This window comes from Lontra canadensis, unplaced genomic scaffold (genome assembly GCF_010015895.1).
Source record: "Lontra canadensis isolate GAN:19392208 unplaced genomic scaffold, GSC_riverotter_1.0 scaffold210, whole genome shotgun sequence".
NCBI classification, from domain to species: Eukaryota; Metazoa; Chordata; class Mammalia; order Carnivora; family Mustelidae; genus Lontra; species Lontra canadensis.
The window spans coordinates 546,579-573,520 of NW_022631204.1; the positions used below are offsets into that span (position 1 = coordinate 546,579).

Genomic DNA, 26,942 nt, shown 5'->3' on the forward strand with positions numbered 1-26,942 from the left:
AACAACTGGTAGAACTGATTGCTTTTTCCTTCAGGAAAGGCTTATTTAAAAAGATTTCATAATGATTTCATTCATATGTGGAATTTAAGAAAAATGGGGGAAGGGAAGGAAAAAGTAAGATAAAAGCAGAGAGGGAGGCAAACCATAAGAGACTCTTAACCTGGGAAACAAATTGAGAATTGCTGTAGGGGAGGAGGGTAGGATGATGGGGTTAGTGGGTGGTGGGCATTAAGGAGGGCACGTGATGGAATGAGCCCTTGGGTGTTACGTGCAACTGATGAGTCAGTCACTACACCCTAACCCTGAAACTAATATACTATATGTTAACTAAACTGAATTTAAATAAAAAATTAAAAAAAAGAAGAGTTCATTAAAAAAAAAAAAAAGAGTTCAGGGGCACCTGGGTGGCTCAGTAGGTTAAAGCCTCTGCTTTCAGCTCAGGTCATGGTCCCGGGGTCCTGGGATCAAGTCCCACATCGGGCTTTCTGCTCGGTGGGGAGCCTGCTTCCCCCCCCCCTCTGCCTGCCTCTCTGCCTACTTGTGATCTCTGTCAAATAAATAAATAAAATCTTTAAAAATAAAAATGTAAAAAAAAAAGAATTCAGGGGCACCTGGATTGCTCAGTTGATTAAGCATCACCTTCGGCTCAGGTCATGATCCTGGGGTCCTGGGATCGAGCCCTGTGTCGGGCTCCCAGCTCAGCGGGAAGCCTGCTTCTTCCTCTCCCTGCTGCTTGTGTGCTCTCTCCCAAATAAATTAATAAAATCTTTTAAAAAATTAAATAAATAAAAGAGTTCATATTGAATGGCCATTATATAGTGTGTAGTACTAAGACAATGGAGCGAATCACTGTCCTGGCAAATCCAAATTGGCTAACAGAAAACAAGTATCTAGGAACTTATTTTGATTTTCATATGCTAATCCATCTATTTGATATCCTCAATGTGTGAATAGTGTGAAATAGTATTTGGCTTCCCTAGAGATGGTTTTTTTTTTTTTTGAAGATTCATCCATTTATTTGACACAGAGAGAGAGATCACAAGTAGATAGAGAGGCGGAAGCAGGCTCCCCACTGAGCAGAGAGCACAATGCAGGGCTTGATCCCAGGACCCTGAGATCATGACCTGAGCAGAAGGCAGACGCTTTAACCCACTGAGCCACCCAGGCACCCCTAGAGATGGTTTTTAAATTAACTTATGGGATATACTGAGAACCAAGAGAGAGTAGTTGTGGGAGGGAAGAGACTACAGGTTAAAAGGAGTCTGCTTGACTCTTTTTTTTTTTAATTATTAAGTAAACTCTATGCTCAGTGTGGGGCTCAAAGTCACAACCCTGAGATCAAGAGTCACATGTTCTACCGACTGAGCCAGCCAGGTGCCCCTGTGAGAACACCTGCTACAGTGTATACTAACGCTTCTGCACCCGTTTTGTGCCTACAAAGCCATAATGACAGAGTTCATAAAATACAAAGATTACTCAACACCTTTTAAAGAAACAAACAGAACGTATAAAACACATTCAGTCTTTTGTACAATTTTATTTTTTCCCTTCAACCATAATAATATGATATCCAAATTTTGTCTTAACTGGAGGGTCTGTAAACACAGGCTTATCCAGCCCACTTACAGGCAAGGCAAATGCTGCTTCTTGAAATGGTCCTACCATGGAACCTCTGGTCATCCAACCCAAGTCGCCCTGAAAAACCCAAAACATATGTGAGGTCAGGTGGCCCCAAAGAGGAAACAGTTCTACTGTACTACCATAGCTTGAGAATTTCCCAAAACGAATGGTAAGGTTCCTAGGTTCGTTCACCTGGACTGCAGAGAAGTGGGCTCACCAAGGACAAATGGGTGGAAGAGATCCAACCCCGGACTGAACACAATACGCACTCACAATGTTGCTGGGTGTCTGTTAGCTGTGCCCATTTGGTAATGCCTAGTTTTAGACACAGGTGACCTGTACACAACTGTTCACAAGTCACACATTTCTGCTTTTTAAGAACTTTAAGCCAAGATATGGCTAAAATTAATGGCGGAACATAAATAATCCCTACTGCTGTGTATCCTCCATGGGGGAGAGTTTTTTTTTAAAGATTTATTGATTTATTTGAGAGAGAGAGAGCATGCACAAGCAGGAGGGGCAGAGGGAGAATCTCAAGCAGACTCTGCACTAAGCGCAGAGCCTGACGCTGGGCTCGATCCCAGGACCCCGAGATCACGACCTGAGGTGAAACCAAGAGTCAGACACTTAAGTGACTGTGCCACCCAGGTGCCCCGGGGAGAGATCATTTTAAATGACAACAGCACCATACCCCTTGCCTGGCTTTATCTTCACTATACTGTGTGGCCACTTCATTGAATCTCATTCCAGACTTTAACTTTTCCATGGCTTCCATGATTTTCCCATATTTTTCACACAGAATGTGTCTGACCTGCAAGGAGAAAGTATGTTCACATAGTCTGGGAGACCCAAATGATTCCCTTTCTCAATGCATAGCAGTCATGTCTGGATTACCCACATTAGCGAAAACACACATCAGGTTCACGGCAACAGAATCCTGGCAGTCTGCTCAGTTGGGTGACAGCCACAAACCCATTTCTCATGTCAAGACACTATCTCGGAACTCTGACTGAGATGGTAAGTGGGCACTGGGTTGGGGGAAGCTCCCATCTTTACCGTGTACTTCAATGGTAACAGGAAGAGATGTAAGGGTTGAAAGCTTGGGCCCTCGAGTCAAATCCCAGCTCTGCTGTATGATTGTAGGCATCTTCTTAAACCTCCAAGTGTTTCCCTGTTTGTGCCCCAAGATAATAATAGTTCCTTCATGTTCTCAAAGGGTAGTGAAGACTGAGATAACACAGTTAGTACTCAATAAAGGTTAGCCATTACTTCATCAGAGTGGGGGAAGACATTAAAAAACCCACTAGGAAATCCTTTTTTACCAAAAGAGGTCCAATGTATAAAGCCTCACAATTCAGCACTTTGAAAAAGAATTGTATGTTGATTAACAATACTCATCCCTAAAGAAGTATTTAAGTTTGACCTATGTTTACATAAAGCCATGTTGTTTAAAAAAAAAAACAAAAAACCACTCTATCTTTGGAAATGATTTTGTCAAGGGAGCTGTTCTGCAGGATTCCCAATTTCTCATTCAAACACAATCCATGGTTTCCTACTGTAAATGATACAACGGGTTGGGGGATAGAGCTCTCTCCCTTATAAATGCAGAGACAAGCAAATCATGGTTGGCCTCAGGGTCCGACTCCTAAAATTGGGGCAAGGGGATTCTAGGCTCAAAGGAGTACTTCCTGACTGGAGGAACTACACAGGAAAGAATCTGTCAAAAGGCAGGGCTCAGAGAGGCTGACTTCTATAGAATGTGCCCAGCACTGTCCAGGGAAGACAGAGACAGTCTGGACACTGGAGAGATATGTGTTGGGAAACAAGGATGGTTCATCAGACCTCAGCTTGGCCTAGCTACAGCTGCTTCGAGAATGCCTCCCTCTTTATGGTTCCATACTCGCAAAGCAACCTTCTGGTTGGTTCAGTTGCTGGACACTGAATGACAGCATTGATGATCACAGAGAAGGGATACCACCCAACATGTCACAAATGAATAAACAAGTATTCTAGTCTGGACAGCCTGACAGATTAGACATACCGAGTCCGTAGTACCTGTGGGCTCTGCATTGTGACTGAGTGACCGGCAACTGTGGAGGACAGCATCTCGGAGAGAGCCAACCCCTAGAGAGGACCTGGAAGTGATCAGCGTAGAGGTAGTATGTGGACGCTACAGGAGGTGAGGAGACGACCCAGGGAGGCTACACACAATGAGAAGAGGAGAAACAGCAAGCTAAAGACATCCTTAGAGAATATGGACATTTAAGCCATAAGCCAAGAAAGATGCTCAATAAAGCAAAGCACAAAGGAAAGACCAGATGGGCAGTTAAGGCATGTTAACACAAACAAGGCAAGACAGTTCCTTTCTTTTTTCAAATTTTATGTATTTATCTGTTTATTTGAAAGTGAAAGAACACAAGCAGGGGGAGGGGCGGGAAGAGAGACTGGGAGAAGCAGGCTCCCCACTGAGTAGGGAGCCCAATGCGGGACTCGATCCCAGGCCCCTGGGATCCTGATCTGAAGGCAAAAGCTCAACCTGCTGAGCCACCCAGGTGCTCCGCAAAAGACAGTTTCAAGAAGGAAATGGCCAACAGGCTTCAATACTACGGAGTGATCAGGGAAGAAGTAAATCAATTTAGCACTGAGTGATCGATGACTTTAACAAAAGCAGTTTCAGAAGAGCAGAAAGTGCAGAAGCCAGACTGTGGCAGGCAGACGAAGGAAGTAATGGGAGGTTGGGGGGGGGGCAGTCTCCTCCAGCTAAGTCAGAAAAGGAGAAAGAGCTCTTAGGAGAGAAAGGTCACAGACATGTATCTATTTTAAAGGTCCCTGGGCATAATCTCAGAACAAAGGGAAAGACGCAGTAAAGAGGGAAAGGCTTAAGACATAGCAACAAAAGAGCGTGGAGCTAATGAAAGAGCCTCTGTGGCATTCAGAGAACTGCTTGAATTCACTGGCCTAGAGGAAAAAAGCTGAGAAGACAGCAGAGGGAGGTGTGGGTGAAGAGAACTCTGTTGGGAGGGGGCTGGAAGGCCACTGAGTTCCTGTCGACAGGTCTGGTTTCCATTTTTGTGTGAAAATTTAACAATATTTACAAGTTAGTATTTGCTGGGTACTGTGCGAAGCACTTCCTGCGCGTTCTCGTGTGAATGCCTCACACCAATCCTGTGAGACTGATCGGTGTTTCTCAATCCCGGCAGCATGTCAGAACCATCCTCAGCGCTGCTAAAAAATCCATCAAGGTCCAGGCCCCACCCCCTGGAAATTCTGAGGCAGCCGGTCTGGGGTGGGACTCCAGGTACTGGTAGTTTTAGAAGCTGTCTAGGGGAATCCGACGTACACCGGGGTTCAGAACCACTGGACGGTTATCTGCTGACTGACTAGAGCAGGGTAGTGGGCGGCTGCAGGTGAGCGGCAAAGGATCACTGGGCAGTACCGAGGGCTTAGCGAAGGTCAGAGACTAGGAATGGGGCGGGGTCCCAATTCCCGAACCTGTGTGACTCTTCGGCAGGGTCCAGCACCTCTGGGCTTAAAGGTAAAGGAAGCAGACCACTGGACTGATCCCAAGTTGTAGTTTGGCAGGTGGATGCAGCAGATGACCACAAGGAAAAAGAGTCAGGGCTCCCAGACCCAGTGGTCAAGTTCTCTGATCTAATTTCCAGCTCACAGGACACACGGGGCTTGGACAACAGACACGAAGCCAGGGAGAAGGTGGGGGAGAATAGGTGGGCTTGAGGGCTTGAGGTCTGCATGCAGAGAAGGACAGAACAAGACTGGGGGAGGCAGGAAGTGAAGGGAAAGGAGGGAAGCTGTTCAGCGGGTGGATTTCAGAATCTAGACAGCTCTACAGACAAAGGGCAGGGTGTGGGCTCAGAAGGGGGCTGAAAGCAGAAGGGCAGGATGTGGAAGGAGCATAGCCCCTGAAAGGCGGGAGGATTCCAGGGTCCCCTCCCGGCTGGGACCTTTACAAACACTGGAAACAACCCAGATGTCCTCTGGCAAGTGAACAGTTAAACATTATATGGCACATCCGTTCCATATCATCTGGCACACTACATCATATGGCACACTACGCAGCCATAGAAAGGAACAGACTACTGGTACATAAAACAACTTGAAAGAGCTCTCCAGAGGATTACACTGACAGCAGAAAAAGCCGGAGGGTTACATACTGCATCACTCCATTCATGTAACATTCGTGAAATTATAAAATTACAGAAAGGAGAACAGATTAGTTGCTGTCAGGGGTGAAGGATGGAGAGAAGGTAGGCGAGGGACGTGGGCATGGCTATCAAAGGGCAACAAGAAGGATCCTTGGGGTGATGGAAATGTTCAGTATCTTTACTGCATCAATGTCAATGTCCTGGTTGTACTATTGTTCTAGAGTCTGACGTAGGATGCCACCATTGGGGAAACAGGGTAAAAGGTACGGTTTTTTGTTTTGTTTTAACAACGGTGAGTCTAAAATTGTCTGTTAACAAGAGAATTTAGCTCTGATTACATGTCACTTCTTTCCACATACCTCATGCACAGCCACACTGAACTTATTTTTTTCCCAGAAAGGGCAAGGAACCTCTTGAAATTCATATGCAGTGGAGCAATCTCTAGGCCAGGTGCTTGGAAAAGTCAGCATGTGAGGTGAAAACTGCACATGGCTAAAATTACCCTATGACATCTCTTATGAAGATGCCCTACTGGACACCAACACGTCAGCCCTCATTAAACCCAACAGAGTCTGTATCTCCAACCCATGGCAACAATGACCACTTCTTCAGCTGAAAACCAGATGAAGTACTTGGTTGGTTTTTAGGCAACATGCCTCATGAAAACCTATCTTCAGATGCCAGAATCCCACTTCACATAACTGGATGCTCATACGAGACAAGAGATCACCTATGGAAAAGCAGATTCACGTCTCCCATCTCTACCCCTGGTTCACTCAGTAGAAAAGTAGGTAGAACGGCTCACACTATATTCCCTCTCTCTGGCTGCACGTCTGGCTGGATTTATAGAATGTAAATGCACTACGGCACTTACTGCGCAGCAATGAAATGTATTCCTTACCTCACTGCTCCAGCTGCCGTGTGACAACAGAAACTGTCTCCTACCTCTTGTTTTTACACATACCCGGAAATTTGGACACTGCTTGGTGGACAGGAGGTTGTCACTAAATCCTTACTGAATGAATAAACCCAAGTACAGGATCCCATATACTGACAGAAATATGGATATTGCTTTGTTGCACAGCACAAAGCAGTATGGTTGTCCACAGACCGAATTGTCCCAGGGCAGACGCTCCTCTGGGATAGGGTCAAGTACTTCAAGTAATGATTTATGATTATTCTCCCACCCCGGTTTTCATGGTCAGGGCCCTGGCCTGTAGCTTACCCGTGGGGGAGCTATCTGAGGAGACCTGCGCCTTTGCCTGTTTATCTAAGCCCTTGGTTTTATAAAATATCATTTTCTTCAGAGAGACAGGTCATTCACTTACTTATTTTCTTCGTACTTTGTATTGTTTCTTGATATGTATTAAGGGTACCTAATACTTTTGTGTTGTTAATACTCTATCGTTTCTTAAAATGTATGAAGTATACATTTCAAGAAGCAATACAAAGTATGAAGAAATGTGGGATGTTTGAGAAAACGCTTAAAAGGAATTACCTTGCATACATGAGACTGGTCCCTATCTTCCAATTTTATGTTATGTTGATCCTATAGCCGTATTAGGCTAGCCTCTTAGAATGAGTTCAGCATACTGTCTTTTTCCTTTCCTGGGTTCCAAAGTAACATGTGTATATATGTTATTGATATTCAACATTAAAAAAAAGGAACGAGTGACTCACCTTTACTGCACTGCCACCACCTTTGGGACCCTGAGCCTTCTTGTCAGAACTGTCACTCCCAGAGGCTGCTCCCCCTTTAGAGAAGAGATCACAGGTACTCATTTAAAATGCATCTTGATACTTACGCAAAGAGCCAAGATAATAGGAGCCGATAATCTGTCATAGCACCACACTTCAAAAGGGCCCTTTGTCAGACACCCTACTACATGAGGCTGAATTCGTCTGTGACTCACCTCTCTTAAAACAAGAAATGTGTGCCTTACAGAAACCCTTTATGGGAAAGGGATAGACAAGTGACTGTGCTGATGGGTGAACTAGAGTGCTGAAAGCCCGGTCCAGATTCTCTGGACCCAATTTGAAATCCTGCCCACTAAGAGCAAATCCCTGAGCTCTTGTAAGATGTCGAATAAGCCAACTTCTGTGTTCATAGCAGCGTACTTACTATTAGGGGCTGATGTTCGTAAGAACTATTGCTGGATTAAATGTTCGGTTCAATAAACATTTCCTAAATAACTACTAAATTCCAGACACTGGGGATACAAAGATGAACAAGCCATGGTACCTTCCTTCAAGGACCTCATAGTCTACTGGGGAAGACACATGTAAACAGATCATTTTAGGAGAATGACCTATGATCTATGGACAGAAGGCTATAGAAGAATAGAGGGTCATTTCAGCCACTTAGGTAAGAAGGTTTTCTGGATGAGCGGAAGCTGACCAAAGGAAGAAAGGACAAGGATGAGGAGGCAACACAGGGTGGTGGAACAATGTGGGACGTGTCAGAAACTACAGATGAAGCCCAATCTGAGGTGGGAGCATTATGAGATTAGTCCAGGGCAGGGGGCTGAGAGCTAGGGCACGTGGGCCTATGAATCCCACTAAGGAACCTGGAATTTATCCTAGAAAAGGGAGCCACTGAAAAGTCTTTAATCAGGAGACTCCATGTTCCGTGTCTGAGTATCTCCAATGCCTAGCAAAGTACCTGGCACACAACAGTTGTTCAATATCCAACTAAATTGAAAACCCGAAACACCAACCACCAAACACCTAAGAACATCTTACTGCCAAAGGAGTTTTACTACACCAAACTTTTAAGTGGGTTTGCTGTATGTTCACTCTTGAACGATGATGGCTTCCGGTCATCCCATCCTCTCCCCTGCCGCATGCTGCCATCTGACTGCCACCTCACTCTCTCCGACTGAGGATTCTGGCAGCAGTTTCAGGATTCCTTTCCACCCTCACTCTCGTCATCACCTTGAATAACCTACCACCTATGCTGAGGAACCATCCAACAGCCTAACTTCACACTTTTGGACCTCCCTCCTGAATGTCCATGCCTTCTACACTGGGCCACCTGCTCCCAAGGGCACACGATGGAACCATGCCTCCAAAAACTAATAGTTCAGTTGCTGGATACAATTTCATGTTCTTCCGGTCTTCTCATGCCTTACTCCCACAACCCTGGCTCTTGGGCTTCAGAAACCACTCCCCACTACTGTACCTTTATCCTGCTATGTTCTCCTAGACTATGAAATTTCTGGACCCCACACTTGATCATTTGTGTTTCCACTGACACCCTTAATCACCTTGTTTTGCTATTCTATTATTGTCCAACAAACCCTCAACCTTGGCTCAAGGCTCCATCTAGCTCTTTTCAATCCTATATTATGCCAGTTGCTGGTTACCAGGTAAATCATGACTGTGTAGATTGTGTCTTCTACAGATTCATGAGCTTCCAACCTTAGGCTCTCAGCCTCGAGGGCTGATCCTTTTATTAGTGTTTTGTTCCCTTTCCCATCACCCCCAATGGCCACTCCAAACCTTTACCACTCTCAAGACCCCCCACTCAGTCCCTGCCCCTCAGTTTTCAAAATTACTCTTGCCTTCCACTTTAATAAGAAATTGAGGCCATTAATCATGATACCCTACCAACTCCACCCCCACTTCGGCCCCAGTTTTTACCACCACGCCCATCCTCGTCTCTTTCCCTATGACCTCAAGCATAACGTGATCCTGCTCCTATTCAAAGGTCAACTTCTCCACCTCTGTCCTGGACCCTATTTTCTCAAATCTCACTCCTCTAAACCCTTACCTCCCTAACTCTACTGGATCCGGGTCCTTTACGTCAGCCTCACTCTCAGGTTTTCTCCATTCTGAAGAAACAGAACTTTCTCTTCATCCTTTGTCCTCTCCTATCTACCACCTAATTTTTATGCTTTTTTCAATTAAGGCTTTCCAAAGAAGTCCGCACTGATTGCCTCCAACTTCTCACTTTCCGGTCAACCCTCCTCTAGTCACTGGCCACCAGCTGCCCCCGTCCCGGACCCCGGGGGTCGCCGGTCTGCGACCTCCTCCTCACCCGACCCCATTCTCTCTGGTTGCTCCGGCCGCTCTACCTTTCCCCCCTTTCCCGGAACCACTCTTTCCCTTGGGCGGCATCTTCGGAACTTGCGGCAGAACCCTCAAAGGCTTCGTTTGCCGTACAAAGCCCCTTCAGGCCCCACGGGCATGTCCAGAACACATGCCTGAAAACGGCACCCAAACGGACCGTTTTTACTGCGGCCCTGGAAGCAGGCATATTCTGGGGCAGACCCGGTCCTTGGCCCCTCGGACGAGTGGAGCTGAAGATGGCTGACCAATAAGAAGTTTGGATCGCTCGGGGGGGCGGAGCCAAAGGTAGAGCAGGGGCGGGAAACCCCGCCTATGCGGTTTTTTTGTTGTTGTTGTTTTTTCTGTCGCACGCACTTGTTTGCGCCAGCTCCCATGCTCCCCCACTTCTCGGCCGGTTCCTCTACGCGTGCGTAGTGGATGGCGCGGGCCTCTGCAGTCCCTTGGCGCCGGCTCTAGCCAATCCCGTGGGGCCTCCAGACAAAGGGAAGGGAGGAAGAACCGCAGTGGCGGCTCCCTCTTTTTGCTCCCTCCCAAGCGCAGACCTGCCCTCCGTTGCGGTTTTTTCATTTTGAAATTTTAGTCTGCGTTTGTAGGTGATTGGATTTAAAAGGTAGTTTTATTAAAAAAGGCTATCACCCCTCTGCCTCTTTTCATGGAGGAAGAATTGCGAGCAGGCCAAATGTCCCTCCATAGGGTATTGCTTAAATAAATAATGCTTCAACCACACAAAAGGATATGCGCCATTTAAAATAAGGAGTGTAAAGCTGTCTGTAGAGACACGGGAAATGGCCTTAAGGAAGGTTACAGACCAAGCTATGAAATAGGGTACATTTTTCTGGAAAAAGAGAAAGTGTGTATTTGAAAGACAGGAAGGCTATCCAGCAAAATGGGACCAGTGGTGCTAGTACAGGTTGTTGTGTGTGTTTCTGTGTGTTTTCCCAAATTTCTGTAATGGTGCAGCATAAAAATTACTTAAAAGCATGCATTCTGGAGCCAGCCCGCCTCACCTCCAATCCCTGTTCCACCATCTGGCTACTAGCTCTGTGACCTTGAGGAAATTACCTCATCCCTCTTTGGCTCAGTTTCATCATCTGTAAAATGGAGTCGTTGATAATAGTACCTACTTACAGGATGTTAAGAGAATTAAACAAGTTCAAATTTGTAAAGCACATAAACCAATGACTAACTCATAGAATGTTAGCTGAGGATGAATGAGTTTCGAATTTGTGTCCTCACACTTTCTTCCCTTACCTGCAAACCCTCTTCTCCCAATTTGTATGTAAGGTCGGGGCTTTTTCTTTACTCCATAAGATGGCTGTCCCTTGCCATCTTAAGCTACCCTGCTGGTAGTTTGCCACTGCTGGCCAGAATATACAGGTTCTCCAGTTCAGAGTTTAGTTTTTGGATACAGCCTTGCTGCACTTGGGATGCTTCATTCCCACACCAAAGGATCAGGCATTTTTGAGACCGTGCCCACCCCCAACTCATACATAACAAGCAGCCCCCTTATGTTGTACTGCTGTGGCATTTGGACACAAGACATCTCGGGCACTCCTTGTTTCCATTTGGGAGTGATCAACGATGGGAAATGCATCCAGTGCTGAGAGAATCATTGGTCCCCCCACTACCGAGGTGGTTCCTGCCCCTGTACTGACTTTTCAAGTTCAGCTGGAAGGTGGGGGTTGGGCTTCAGCAGCAACAGTGTGGCCTCATGTTCATCAGCTTATCCACAGGCAAGAAGCCCAGGAGGCCCCTTTACTTCTGGTTTTCCATAGTAACAGCCTTTCCTGTGACCACTGGTTATGGCATGAAGAGGGGGAATGAAGCAGAGTTCAGCTCCCAGTGAAGAGCCGGCATTAAATGGCAGATGCACCTGACAGAAGCTTAGTGCCTGGAACATTGTGAGAGCTCTGCGTGTTCCAGCAGATAACAGCAGCAATAATAACAAGCAAACCTCTAAGTGGCTGAACTTACCCAAAGCAGTACCTAGAGACCAGCAGTTCAAAGAAGAGGATGGACATAGGCCTGCTGGGGGGTTTCAAGGTCAAAAGCACTATAGGACAGTCAGATTTAAAATCATGTACAATCTCAACTATGCAGTATGCGTCACAAAAAGATGGGGAAGGAAATACAATAAAATCTTCAGTGTTTGGGGTGACTGGCTGTCTTAGTCTGTGGAGCACGCGACTATTGATCTCAGAGTTGTGGGTTTGAGCCCCAAGTTGGGTGTAGAGATTACTTAAAAACAAATTAAGTCTTTAGAGGGGGACAAACCATAAGAGACTCTTAACCTCAGGAAACAAACTGGGTTGCTGAAGGGGGTGGCAGATGGGGTAACTGGGTGATGGACATTGGGGAGCGTATGTGTTGTAATGAGCACTGGGTATTATATAAGACTGATGGATCACAGACCTGTACCCTGAAACAAATAATACATTTGTATGTTAACTAATTGAATTTAAATTAAAAATGATTTTAAAAAATTAAATCTTTAAAAAAATTCTTTGGGCACCTGGGTAGTACAGTCAGTTAAGTATCTGACTCTTGGTTTTGGCTCAGGTCATGATCTCAGGGTGGTGGGATCAAGCCCCATGTCGGGGTCCCCGCTCAGCACAGAGCCTGCTTGTGCCTCTCTCTCCCTCTGCCCCACATCTCCCCTATTCTTGCTCTCTCTCTCTCTAAAATAAATACATCTTTAAAATGATTCTTAAGTGTTTGGTCTGGAATGTGAGTTTGTGCCTACCTTCCTTTTTTTTTTCTGTTTATGTTAGATTCTGTTTATATCCATTGGCCTGCATTTTTATTTTATTCAAGAAAAAAAAGAGCCATAAACATTATTTGTAAAATAAACACCCAAAAAAAGCTAGTTTCTCTACAGGGTTAAGTCTGCACCAGCCTGTGGAGGCCGACTGTGGAGGAGTCTGTGGAGCGGAGTGACAAATGAACATAAGAGCGGGCAGGGGGGCAGAGGGGAGAAAACTTCAGCCTCGAAACCATGGTAACGACTGCAGGAGTGTGCACAGTGAGTCAGAGCCAGGGACGGCTGCCAGTTGTGTTTTCTATTAATTATCTCCTCAGACTGATTCTTCTACATATTTCCTAAACAAGGAAAATGAGGAAGGGGAAGCTGAGAGCCCTCTGCCCAGGACAGTTCATAAACCTTGACCGAGACTCCCTGTCCTGCCCTACCTGCTCCACAGCCAAGGGCTGCAATTTCTTTTCCATCCTAGAGCCCCCTCCCCCACAAAGGTTAAAAGGGGTGCTTAAAGCAACAGAGCACAGAGATCTTGTTGATCCCATTCAGAGGTGTCAATCCATGGGGAGCTCTGGGCCCCAGCTTCTGGAGACAAGGGTAGAAAAAGGTCACCTTTGGAAACTGAAAGCAAGGAAAATTGGTACATGGTGGATGAGATCAGCCACCTGCAAAAGTAGCCACCCATCGTGGCCAATGGGTGCAAGTATATTGCCCATGGGATGGATGTGTCTCCTGAGCACAGCCGGTGGCCAAAGACCTTTCTAATCCTTTTCTTGCCATTGTTAACATGTTTGGCAGGAGATAATGAAACTTTGAACAACTGGTTTTTAAAAGGGAGTTTCAGGGGTACCTGGGTGGCTCAGTCAGTTGAACTTCCGATTCTGGATTTCGGCTCAGGTCATGATTTCAGGGTCGTGAGATCGATTGCTGAGTCAGACTCTGTGCTGGGCGTGGAGCCTGCTTAGGATTCTTCCTCTCCTTCTGCCCCTCTTCCCCTTGCTCAGGCTCATGCGCGCGCCCTCTCTCTAAAAGAAATAAGTAAGTAAAAATATAAAAGGGCTTCAGAGAAGAAGATTCCATCTGTGTTTGTCCAGCATTGTCCTTTTTTTTTTTAAGATTTTATTTTTTTTATTTGACAGGGAGAGACATAGTGAGAGAGGAGAAGCAGGGGGAGTGGGAGAGGGAGAAGCAGGGGGAGTGGGAGAGGGAGAAGCAGAGGGAGTGGGAGAGGGAGAAGCAGGCTTCCCGCCAAGAAGGTAGCCCAATGTGGGGCTCTACCCCAGGACCCTGAGATCATGACCTGAGCCAAAGGCAGACGGTTAATGACTGAGCCACCCAGGTGCCCCCGCCCAGCATTATCTAAGCAAGAGCTGCAGTTGCTGGAGTACATTAATATTCCGATATCCTGTGAGGTGAATTTTTCCTTTTTTTCTGAGGCAGCATTCATTTGAGACAGTGGAAAACAACTAACGCAAGTGGCATACATAGCATGAGCCAGGTGCTTTCCCTTTGTTATCTCCTTGAGTTTTCACAACAGTCTTTTGTTTCAGGGTTTTATTTTCAAGTACTCTCTACCCCCAGCGTGGGGCTCAAACTCACAACCCCAAGATCAAGAGTTGCCCACTCTACCAGCAGAGGCAGCTGGGCACCCCTGTTTTCACAACAGTCTTATTTGCAGAGACTCCCTGTTGCCATTTGAGAGCTGAAGAAACAGGCTCAGAGGAGTTAAGAGATGTGTGCAAGGTTGCACATTTGGGGACTGTGGCAGGGCTGGGCTCTGAACTCAGATCTGTCTTACATCCAAGCTAGTCCATTGTTCCGGCATGATGCCACTGCCCCAGGCTTTGCCTTCCCCTACGCAAAGCCCAAGAAACACCTGGTTCCCTTTGTTTTGAGCGCATGTTCAAGTCAGTTTCCCAGGCACCTGATGCCTTCCAAGGGGGCACTCCGCCCAGGATGTGCCAGGGCCAAGTTATGCCCCCGCCATACAGAAATCAATTCACCTCTGGTTTATGCATCAGTGTGTTTGTTCTGAGTAGTCTAGAAGGTGATCACCTCTGCCTACTGGACCTCCCAAGCCCAGAAACACAGAGGCAAGAAGGAACACGGTGTGGGTGGGGGCCAGTGGGCAGAGCACTATAGCCAAGGCGGTGGGAGGGGGACAGTGGGGAAGAGGTCTTCTCTGTCCTCCCCCTCAGGAACATGTCTCCGTGTCTTATGGATTCTGCCTTCTGAACAGCTCATCTCCCTGCCCCTCATCGCTGTACAGTGAATAACGAATACTCTGGAGATTCACCAGGCATCTCTTGCCCTTGTCCCCCTGCCACAGCCTTTTGCACATTCTCCAGACCGTTGGAAAAGACTCCATGTGTAGTCTCTCAGCCGTCGGTCTCATCCCCTCCGAGCTCTGCTCCCGGATGTCTGGCAGAGAGCTCTCAGAAACACAGATCTGACACTCATTCCCCCCATTGAAGACCCTTTAGTGGCTCCCTGCGGTCTGAGAGGCTCCTTAGCCTGGAGACCCAAGGGCCTTTCTGCTGACAACTGCAGCCTCATCTCTTACCCCAGGGGGCTTCAACCATGTCGAGGTGCCATTTGCAGGCCCTCAAATGTATGGTGCTCTCTGAAGACTTCACGCCTTTGCACATGGTGTTCTGACTTCCTGGAACACTCTTCCCCCATTTCTTACCTAGTTAACTTTTATTTACCTCTCAAGACCATGCTCGGGGGCCAGTTCCTCCTGGAAGTCTTCCTCTCTTCTCTAATTCTCCCAGGCTGAGCTAGGCACTTCCCTCCTTCCGCTGCCAAACCTACGCTTATCTTCAGTATTTGTATGATTTTCAGTAAGAGACTATGCCATAGATGGATCGGTTTGTTTCACCATTCACTCGTTGAAAAACCTTTGGGTTGTTTCCATTTGGGAGATATCGTAAATAAAGTGGCTATCAACATTTGTAAACTGGATTTTCTTTTTTTTCTTTTTTAAATTTAAATTCAATTAGCCAACATAGAGTACATCATTAGTTTTAGAGGTAGAGGTCAGTAATTCATCAGTTGCATACGACACCCAGTGCTTATCACATCACGTGCCCTCCTTAATGCCCATCACCCACTGACCCCATCCCCCCACCCACCTTCCCTCCAGCAACCCTCTTTTTCTGGTACTTAAGATTCTCTCATGGTTTGTCTCCCTCTCTGCTTTTTTTCCATTCAGTTTTCCCCTCCCTTCCCCCTCTGTGCTGTTTCTTATATTCCTCATATGAGTGAAGGCATATAATTCTTTCTCTGATTGACTTATTTCACTCAGCCTAATACCTTCCAGTTCCATCCACATTGATGTAAAAGGTAAGTACTCATCCTTTCTGATGGCTGAGTGGTATTCCATTGTGTACATATACACCAGATCTTCTTTTTTTTTAAGATTTTATTTATGTATTTGACAGAGAGAGAGAGAGAGAGAGAGAGAGAGATCACAAGTAGGCAGAGAGGCAGACAGAGATAAAGGGGGAAGCAGGCTCCCCGCCAAGCAGAGAGCCCGATGCAGGGCTCGATCCCAGGACCCCGAGATCATGACCTGAGCCAAAAGGCAGAGGTTTAACCCACTGAGCCACCCAGGCGCCCTATACCACATCTTCTTTATCCATTCATCTGTCAATGGACATCAGGGCTCTTTCCATAGTTTGGCTATTGTGCACATTGTTGCTATAAACATTGGGATGCACGTGCCCCTTCGGATCACTACATTTGTATCTTTAGGGTAAATACCCAGTAGTGCGATTACTGGGTCATAGGGTAGCTCTATTTTCAACTTTTTTGAGGAACCTCCATGCTGTTTTCCAGAGTGGCTGCACCAGCTTGCATTCCCACCAACAGTGTAGGAGGGATCCTCTTTCTCCGCATCCTCGCCAGCATCTGTCATTTCCTGACTAGTTAATTTTAGCCATTCTGACTGGTGTGAGGTGATATCTCATTGCGGTTTTGATTTGTATTTCCCTGATGCCGAGTGATGATGAACACTTTTTCATGGGTCTGTCGGCCATTTGTATGTCTTCTTTAGAGAAATGTCTGTTCGTGTCTTCTGTCCATTTCTTGACTGGATAATTTGGTTTTGGGGGGTTGAGTTTGATAAATTCTTTATAGATCTTGGATACTAGCTCTTTATCTCATACGTTATTTCCAAGTATTTTCTCTCACTTCGTAGGTTCCCTTTTAGTTTTGTTGACTGTTTCCTTTGCTGAGCAGAAGAGTTGATCTTAATGAAGATACAGGTTTTTAGGTGAATGCAAGTTTTCATTTCTTTAGGATAGTTTCCAAGAGTGTTATTGCTGAGATGCATGGTAAGCATGTTGAGTTTTGTAAGAGATTGCCATGCCCTTTTTTTAGAATGGCTGTACCATTTCATATTCCTACCAGAAATGTATGGGTGATCTTTCTCTGTCTAGTCACCAGCATTTCAATTTACCACAATGTTTTATTTTACCTATTTGGAAGGTGTGTACTGATACCTCATTGTGGCTTTAATGTATATTTCCCTGATGGCTAATGATGTTAAGCATCTTTTCATGTGTTAATTTGCTGTCTGTATATGCTCTTCAGTGAAACATGTGTTATTTTTTTTCCAGTTTCTGATTGGCTTTTTTTTTTTTTTTTTTTTTTTTTTTTTTGCTGTTGAGTTTCAGGAGCTCTTTATATATTCTAAATATGAATACTTTGTCGGATATGTGGTTTGCAAATATTTTCTCCCAGTCTCTGAGCTTATTTTTTCATCCTCTTTAGAGGGTTTTTATTTCCAGAGAAAAAGTCCTTAATGTTTTTTCTTTTATAGATTATTTATGTTATGTCTTAGAACTCTTTATCAAGCCTTAGATCCCAAAGATTTTCTCCTATTTCATTTCTTTTTAAAAAAGATTTACTTATTTGTTTGTCAGAGAGATAGAGAGAAAGAGCATGCACAAGCAGGGGGAGCTGCAGGCAGAGGGAGAGGGAGAAGCAGGCTCCCCGCTGAGCAGGGAGCACCATGTGGGGTCGATCCTAGGACCCCGGGATCATGACCTGAACTGAAGACAGTTGCTTAACCAACTGAGCCACCCAGGTGTCCCTCCTAATTCATTTTTTAAAGGTATTATAGTTTTATGTTTTACACTGAAATCTATGATCCATTTGAGTTCATTTTTGTGGCAAATGTGAGGTTTAGATTGAAGTCCATTTTTTTCTGCCTATAGATGTCCAATTGCTCCAGCCTCTTTTAGTGAAAGCATTATCCTTCATTATATTGCTTTTGCACTTCTGTTCATAATAATTAGTTGGCTGTACTTGTGTGAGTCTGTTCTATATTCTCTATTCTATTCCATTGGTCTATGTGTCTATCCTTCCACAATATCACACAGTATTATGCAGTCTTGATTAGTGTAGCTACAGACTAAGTCTTAAAGTTGGATAGAGTGATTCATCCCACTTTATTCTTTTTTAAAAAATATTTTATTTATTGGGGTGCCCGGGTGGCTCAGTGGGTTAAGCCTCTGCCTTCGGCTTAGGTCATGATGCCAGAGTCCTGGGATCGAGCCCCGAGTTGGGATCTCTGCTCATCAGTGATCCTGCTTCCTCCTCTCTCTCTACCTGCTGCTCTGCCTACTTGTGATCTCTGTCTGTCAAATAAGTAAATAAAATCTTTTAAAAAATAAAAAATATTTTATTTATTTATTTGACAGAGAGAGAGAGTGAGCAAGCACAAGTAGGGGGAGTGGCAGGGAGAAGAAGAGGAGAGGGAAAAGCAGGCTCCCCTCTGAGCAGGGAGCCCAATATGGGACTCGATCCCAGGACCCTGAGATCATGACCTGAGCCAAAGTCAGACACTTAACCCACTGAGCCACCCAGGAGCCCCTCTTCTTTTTCAAAATTGTTTTAGCTGTTCTAGTTCTTTGTACCTTTCCATATACATTCTAGAATAATCTTGTCTGTATCAACAAAAAATGTTGCTGAGATTTTGATAGGAATGTTGTAAAACCTGTATAACCTTTTGGGGAGAACTGACATCATTACTGTGTTGAGTCCTGCAATACATGAGCACAGTATCTCTCTCCATGTAGTTAAATCTTTGATTTCTTCTATCAGCATTTTGTAGTTTCAGTGTACAAGTCCTTTACATGTTTTCTTAGGTTTATATCTATGTATTTTCTTTGAGTGATTGTGGATGATATTGTCCATTTCTTTTTTAAGACATACAGAGAGAGAGATAGTGAGAGAGAAAGAGAGAGAACGAGAGAGAGAGAGAGAGAGAGAGAGAACGAGCACAAGCAGGGGGAGTGGCAGGCAGAGGGAGAGGCTGAGCTGGGAGCCTGATGTAGGGCTCGATTCCAGGACCCTGGGATCATGACCTGAGCCCAAGGCAGATGCTTACCCACTGAGCCACCCAGGTCCCCCTCACATGTACATTTCTAATATTTAAAAATACAATTGAGTTTTTTCTTTTTATTTTCTTTTATTTACTGAGAAAGGGAGAGAGAGGGAGAGAGACCAAGCACTTGAGCAGGGATGGGGGAGGTGGAGGGGCAGAGGGAGAGGGAAAGAGAGAGAACCTTAAGCAGGTTCCATAGGTGTGGAGCCTGATACAGGGCTCGATCTCATGATCCTGAAGTCATGACCTGAGCCAAAACCAAGAGTCAGATACTTTATCGACTGAGCCACCCAGGTGCCCCACAACTGACTTTTCTATGTTGATATGGTATACTGCAACCTTGCTGAACTCATTTATTAGTTCTAGGACGTTGGAGTTTTTTGTTCGTTTTTTTTGTTGTTGTTTTTGGTTTTTGTTTCATAGATTTCTTGTGATTTTCTATATAGACCATCATGTACTTTCAGCTCCAGATTTCTAATTGTTCCTTTTTATAATTTTTTAAACATTATTTTTAAATTTTTGTTTCCTTATTGATATTCTTACTTTGTTCATACAAAATTTTTCTGGCTTCTTTTAGTTCTTTGTTCATGGTTTCCCTAAGCTCTTTGAGGATATTTAAGAGAGTTGTTTCAAAGTCTTTGTCCATTAAGTCTAATGCTTGGATATGATGCACAATCTCTCTCAGTTTATTTTATATTTGACTAGGCCATACTTTCCTATTTCTTTGTTTGCCTGGTGGTTTTTGGTTGAAATTGGATGTTTGGATATTATAATGTGGAAACTCTGGAAACCAGATTCTTGTCCTTCTTCGGGCTTTGCTGTTCTTGATTGTTGAAGGCTATAGTTATCCATTCATTGGGCTCAACTTTTCCGAACTATTTTTGTAAAGACTGTATTCCTCTTGTGGGGTCCTTGAATTCTCTGTTCCTTTAGCTTATGTGCACCAGTATTTTAACAGGTTTCCTTGAATAACAGGAACTAAGACAAACAAGCAGATAGCTCCTTCCCTAGTATTTGTGGATTGGCTCTGTACAGGATCACTCTTTCAGTTTTTAGGCAGACCATTTGCAACTCCATCATAGCCTTTGCTTACTGCTCACACTGAGCTTTGAGATCACACAGAAATGAAACCTTTAGAGTCTTTTCAGATCTTTTCTCAAAAAAGGATTTTATTTATTTGACCAGAGAGAGAAACACAGCAAGAGAGAGAACACAAGCAGGGGGAGTGGGAGAGGGAGAAGGGGGCTTCCTGCTGAGCAGAGAGCCCGATGCGGGACTTGATCCCAAGACCTGGAATCACAACCTAAACCAAAGGCAGAGGCTTAACCCACTGAGCCACCCAGGCAACCCAGAAATAAGCATTTTCAGTCAGTCCTTTAGCTAGTCCCCAGACAGCTTAGAACAAACAAAATAAATATCAAATGAGGTTTTCTCTACTCCCTCTGAAACCAGGGAGCAGGGCCACACAGCACGGGTTAGGGTGTCATCTTCAACACCAACACCCAGCCAGGGAAGGAGTGGGGCAAGGGCAAAGCCAGAAAGTTTTCTTACCATTTTTAAATTTCCTCTTTTTTAATGATTTATTTATTTATTTTTCAAAGAGAGGGCCCAAGCAAGGCATGGGGCAGGCAGAGGGAGAGGGAGAAGCAGGCTCCCCACCAAACAAGAAGGCTGACGCAGGACTCGATCCCTGGACCTTGGGATCATGACCCAAGCCAAAGGCAAATGCTTAACCAACCGAGCCACTCAAGCATCCCAAGTTTCCTCTTTCTTGATTCAGCATTTGCTTAGTTGCTGTAAAACTATTTTCCAGAGTTCTGACAAAGTTGATTCTAACAGTTTCTGCTTGTTTTTTGAGGTTTCTGTGGAGGGATGGGCATTTGGAATTGCCTTCATGGCCGTTTCGCTGACATCACTTCTCCAACTCTTTTATCATTATGTAATTTCCCTTTCTGTCCTTGGTAATAATTTTTTGCTCTGAAGTTTACTTTATCTGTTTTCAAGTTCACCAATCTTGTCTTTTGCAGTATTAAATCCTCTGTTAGTTTCACATAATATAATTTTCATCTCAGTTATTTATAGGAAATTTTATCTGGGTACTTTAAAATACTTATTTCTCTTCTTATTATGTTCTTTCTTCTGTCTTCTTGAATATATGAAATATATTGTTTTAAAGATTTATTTGTTTTAGAGAGAGGGAGAGTGCATGTGCGTTGGGGGAAGGGCAGAGGGAGAGGGAGAGAAGCAGACTCACTGCTGAGTTCAGAGCCTGACTCTGGATCTCAGGACTCTGAGATCACGACCTGAGCTGAAGCCAAGAGTTGAACGCTTAACAGACTGAGCCACCCAGGCGCCCCTGAAAGATATTTTTAATAGCAGTTTTAACATCCCTGTGTATTAAATATATCATCTGGTTCTTGCTGTTTATATTGGTTATTTTTCTTCCTCTGTGGGTTTTTTTTTTTTGCAACTTTACATGATGTATTAGTTTTTAAAAATTTTTTATCTTAAAGATTTTATTTGTTCATTTGAGAGAGAAAGAGAGCACAAGCAGGAGAGTCAGAGGCAAAGGGAGAAGCAGGCTCTCTGCTGAGCAGGGAGCCCGACATGAGGCTCAATCCCAGGACCCCGGGATCATAACCTGAGCTGAAAGCAGACACTTAACCATCTGAGCCACACAGGCACCCCTGTATTAGTTTTTTTTTTAATCACAAATTATTATAAACTTAACACTTTAAAAGCAACAATACTTATGTATAATCTCACAGTGTTATAGGTCAGAAGTCTGGGTAGGTTTGACTGGATTTTCCACTTAGGGTCTCACAAGACTGAAAACCAAGCAGTCAGCTGGTCTGGGCTCTTATTTGGAGCCTCTGGAAAAGAATCTGCTTCCCAGCTCATTCAATTGATTTCTTGGCACTTGTAGGACTGAGGTACCTGTTTTCTTGTTGGCTGACAGCCTTGGGCCACTCTCAGTCTCTTGGGGCCACTTTCATCCCTGGACACTTGGCTCTTTCCATTTTCAAGTTAGTAACGGTGTGCTGAATCCTTCTCACATTTGGAATCTCTCTCAGTTCCTCCTCTACTACCAGCTAGAAAGAACGCTCTACTTTTTTTTTAAGATTTAATTTATTTATTTGACAGAGAAAGATCACAAGTAGGCAGAGAGGCAGGCAGAGGGGGAGGGGCAAGCAGGCTCCCCACTGAGCAGAGAGTCCGATGCAGGACTCGATCCCAGGACCCTGAGATCATGACCTGAGCGGAAGGCAGAGGCTTTAACCCACTGAGCCAGCAGGAACCCTGAGAAAGCTCTGCTTTTACGATCTCAGTGATTAGATTGGACCCACCAGGATAATCTCCCTTTTGATTAATTCAAAGTCAACTGATTAGTATTCTTAATTACATCCCCCAAATGGCTTTTGTCTTCAAACTTAACATAATTATGGGCACATTATCAGACCATCTTCACAGTTATTGGGATTAGGTCAGGAAGTCTTGGGGGCCCGTTTCGCAATTCTGCCTTACACAATGTTATCATTTGATCAGATGCCAGACATTGTGAATTTTATGTTGTGTGTGCTAGATTTTTGTATTCCTATAAGGATTCTTGAGCTTTATTCTGGGATACAGTTAAGTTACTTGGAAACAGTTTGATTCCTTTGAGGCTCATTTTATTTTATTTTATAAGATTTTATTTATTTGAGAAGAAGAGAGAGAGAGAGCACGAGCAGGTGGAGAGGCTGAGGGAGAGAGAGAAGCAAGCTCCCTGCTGAGCAGGGAGCCCAATGCAGGACTGAATCCCAGAACCCTGGGATCATGACCTGAGCCGAAGGCAGTTGCTTAACAACAGAGACACCCAGGGGCCCCATTTTATTTTATTTTAAAGATATTATTTATTTATGTATTTATTTATTTGAGAGAGAGAGAGCGAGAGTGGGAGAGAGAAGGAAAGAAATACAAAGCAGACTCCACACTGAGCGCAGAGTCTGGTGGGGGGCTTGATCCCACGACCACAAGATCATGACCTGAGCCAAAACCAAGAGTCAGATGCTTAACTCACCAAGTCACCCAAGGTGCACCTGAGGCTCATTTTCAAGTTTTGCTAAGTGAGGCTTATAACAGACTTCAGTCTAGATCTAATTTGACCCCACTACTGAGGCAATAGACTTCCAAGGACTCTAATGAATTCCCCACAAGTTAGGAGTTTTTCAGCTCTTATTTGAGAAGAACACCATTTATTTATCACCCTAGGTGAGCTCCAGCAATTTTTGTCTCTGTTCTTCTCAGGCAGTTTCCTTCAAACGAATCAGTACTCATCTGAATTCTTGAGGAAATCCTCCTTTCCAGATCTCTGAGGTTCTCTCTTCCCGTGAAGTGCCCTCCTCTCCGGAATGCCGTCCTGCTGATTCTAGCTGCTTCAGTCTTCCTGGACTCTCAGCCCCATTTACTCAACTCGGAATGTCCACTGGGCTCTAATTGGGTTCCCCCTCCCTGCACCGTCTCCTGGAGCCTTTCCCGTAGTAGGAAGCCCAGGCAGTTGCAGGGCTTGCCTAGTTTGTTTCCAGTCCCTCAGGGATCCCCGAAATTTGCTCTTTTTCATCTACTGACGTCCAGTCTCTTGAAAACCGTAATTCAAAGTTCCATATAGTCTACTTTTGTTGTTGTTATTTCAGACCAGAAGACAAAACTAGCCCCTATTACTCCATCTTGGCCAGAAAGGGAAGTTAAGTTGTGAGCTTCGTAGAGATGGAAGCATGTAGTAGGCATTCCTCTGTATCTGACTTCCTTGTGAGTGGTAACAGCAGTTTGTTTCTTTTTCAATTGCTGGTAGCAGTCCACTGTATGAATAGTTCTCTTTTTTAAAAAAAAATTTAAAAAATATTTTATTTATTTATTTGACAGACAGATCACAAGTAGTCAGAGAGGCAGGCAGAGGGGCATGGGGAACAGGCTTCCCGCTGAGCAGAAAGCCTGATTCAGGGCTCGATCCCAGGACCCTGAGATTATGACCTGAGCTGAAGGCAGAGGCTTAACCCCCTGAGCCACCCAGGTGCCCCAATAGTTCTCTTTTTTTTAATGGCTGCATAGAATTTCATTACATGGCTGTATCATAATTTATCTAACTGGTTTCCTACTGATTGACACTTAAGAGATTATTTCTGGTCTCTTGTTATGACAAACAATGCTGTGATGTACATCTTGAATGTATATCATGCACAGATGTGAGATATCTTTAGCATAGATTCCCACACACGGAACAGTCAGGACAAAGGATTTTGAACTTTGAGTTTTGTATAGTTAATTGTCGAACTTTTTTCCAAAGAGGGAAGACCAACCAATGCTCTCGTTGATCATGCGTAAGAGTACCTGTTTTTCTTCACTGACTTGTTATTCTTTTTTTTTTAAAGATTTTATTTATTTATTTGACAGACAGAGGTCACACGTAGTCAGAGAGGCAGGCAGAGAGAGAGAGAGAGAGAGGGGAGGAAGCAGGTTCCTCGCGGAGCGGAGAACCCGATGTGGGGCTCAATCCCAGGACCCTGGGATCATGACCTGAGCCGAAAGCAGAGGCTTAACCCACTGAGCCACCCAAGCGTCCCAAATGACTTGTTATTCTTGAAAGAAGTGCCTTGATCACTTAATTAGCTAATAGTATAACAAGATTTTCCTATAAAACTTTCTTCTCTGTATCCAAACCATAAGACTACCTCAGGAAGGGAAGTTGCCATCTAGCAAGGGTATCTTATTACTTCAGAAATAAACCTCCTTTGGATTCCATCCAAGGCCTCTGGTCTGATACTAAATTGGCTTAGGGAACAGTGCCATGGCAAGGTTCCCAAGTGGTAGTCTTTGCTCTGCTCTGACATTTCTTAAGCAAAGTAAATGAATTATAGGCCTTCGGGAGACTTTTTTCCTTTGAGATTAGGATTACACCTAAAATGTTCCAAGATAGTAGCTGTTTTAGCCATGTTAGACCCATTACTCTCTTGTAACCTCAACAAAACTCTTGCTCCAAAAAGTATGTAAGTCCACGTGGTCAAGGGGGTCATTGTAGTGTCTCAAAGTGTTGCCCCTTCTAACTTAATGAGGTGAACATCTGCTCGGTCTGCTTTAAGGTCCTCATATGGACCAGATAGTAATCCACGTTAACGGATTTAAAACAACATAGAAGGTGATGTATGATGTATCCGTATACGTGAGTAAGTTTGTAGTGACTACAGTAAGGGTAGCATTGGAACCCAACTGTCTGGGTATGAATCCCGGTTTTGTCACCTCCTAGCTGTGACATCACCGGTGAGTTACTTAACATTTCTGGACCTCCTCTGTAAAACAGGGTACGACTAATATCTTCCTCACTAGGTGTTGGGAGCATTAAATCATGAATTTGAACAAAGCCCTTAGGAACAATGCTTGACACACTCTCAACCAATGTAAGCAACTATTTATGTTTGCATGAGCCAGTGTTTCTTCCTTTTTCGGTAAAATGTATCAATTCACGTATTCAAAGCTCTATGTGATGACATCCGGCTGGAAGGTGAGGTGTTGTACAGTGCGAAGGTGCCTTCTAGGGGCACCTGGGTGGCTCAGGGGGTTCAATCTCTGCCTTCGCTTCAGGTCATGATCCCAGAGTCCTGTGATCAAGCCCCGCATCAGGCTCACTGCTCAGCGGGGAGCCTGCTTCTCCCTCTCCCACTCCCTCTGCTTGTATTCCCTCTCTTGCTGTCTCTCTCTGTCAAATAAATAAATAAAATCTTAAAAAAATAAAAATAAAGGTGGCTTCTCCTAGCAAAACCTATGAAAATCCTTAGGAGTCCTTCCAAAAACAGAGAAGCAACAGTCACACACACAGAGACATGTTTAACAACAATGAGCAAATGTCCATAAAGACAGTTTACACAGGAACTCAAAGGAATCACCTTCGTGGTGGAAACTCCACTGTAATCTTTTATTCCAGATATTTGCCAATGGGGCTTATTTACCTTGAGTAGGTACTTCAGTGGGCTAGTTGGAGGGGCAGGGGTAAGACTACAGCTGGAAGCTAGAGGGGACTGATTTGGAAGCATGAAAGCATGAACAAATAGGGGTCAAAGTTCAGGGTTGGGGCACTTAGGTGGCTCCTTCTGTTGAATGTCTGCCTTTGGCTCGGGTCATGATTCCAGGGTCTTGGGATAAAGCCCATATCCGGCTCCTTGCTCATCGGGGAGCCTGCTTTCCCTCTCCCTCTCTCTCTCCCTGCCGCTCCCCAGCTTGTGCTCTCTCTCTCTGTGTCAAATGAATAAATAAAACCTTAAAAAAAAAGTCCAGGGATAGACTGAAGAAGACTACAGTGGACTGCAGAGGACTAGAGGAGAAATGGATTTTGAGTAAGGTTTGCAGATCCATCTCCCTTTAGATCGTGAGCAACGTGAAAGCCAGGCCTCATATATACCATGTCTTTAGGCTGGAGATGATTCAGTAAATATTTGTTGCTGGAACTGAATGGAATTGGAATTAAACAGTCCAAGAATGGTGTCAAGGATTTCAAAACGAGCAAGAGCACACAGGCAGAGTGGATTTCTATAGAGTGTCTGGGAATAGTATCCCTGAATGCAGCAGAGACAGATGGAGTCACCGAATTGGCAAAACACCATTAGGAAAAAATAGGCAACGAAACGTCGCAGACAAGTTGGAAAAGCTATCTCTAGACATATCTCAGGACTAGCAACTACTGTCATTTTTGTTTATCCCCTGGTAGCGGTCGTGTTGTGGCTGTTGTCCATATGCATATTCCTTTTTATTCATCAATTTATTCAAGGAATACTTATTGAGCATATATGCCAGGCATGTTCTGTCCGTGGGTGTACATGGTTGCGATCATAAATTGCATACCATTTTGTAGCCTGCCTTTCCACTTGCAGAGCCAGCAGAAGCCAGCATCTACTTGTGCTTTGATGAGCAC

The 26,942-nt window shown here is 44.6% G+C and overlaps 1 protein-coding gene across 2 annotated transcripts in view; it reads right to left on the reverse strand.

Annotated features, from left to right (window-relative positions):
- PIN4 (peptidylprolyl cis/trans isomerase, NIMA-interacting 4) overlaps positions 1 to 10,033 on the reverse strand; it is a 51,594-nt gene extending 41,561 nt beyond the window's left edge. Inside the window, exons 1-4 of one of the 2 annotated variants that reach the window (XM_032848808.1) lie at positions 9,860 to 10,001; positions 7,464 to 7,537; positions 2,312 to 2,431; positions 1,518 to 1,695 (exon numbers count right to left, since the gene is read on the reverse strand). In XM_032848808.1, the coding sequence (XP_032704699.1) occupies positions 1,537 to 1,695; positions 2,312 to 2,431; positions 7,464 to 7,537; positions 9,860 to 9,902 (396 nt within the window). In that variant the 5' untranslated portion in view covers positions 9,903 to 10,001 and the 3' untranslated portion in view covers positions 1,518 to 1,536. Of the gene's footprint in view, positions 1 to 1,517; positions 1,696 to 2,311; positions 2,432 to 7,463; positions 7,538 to 9,859 lie in introns of those variants that run through there. The other variant, XM_032848809.1, reaches the window with a different exon arrangement.
- Positions 10,034 to 26,942: the final 16,909 nt, after the last annotated feature.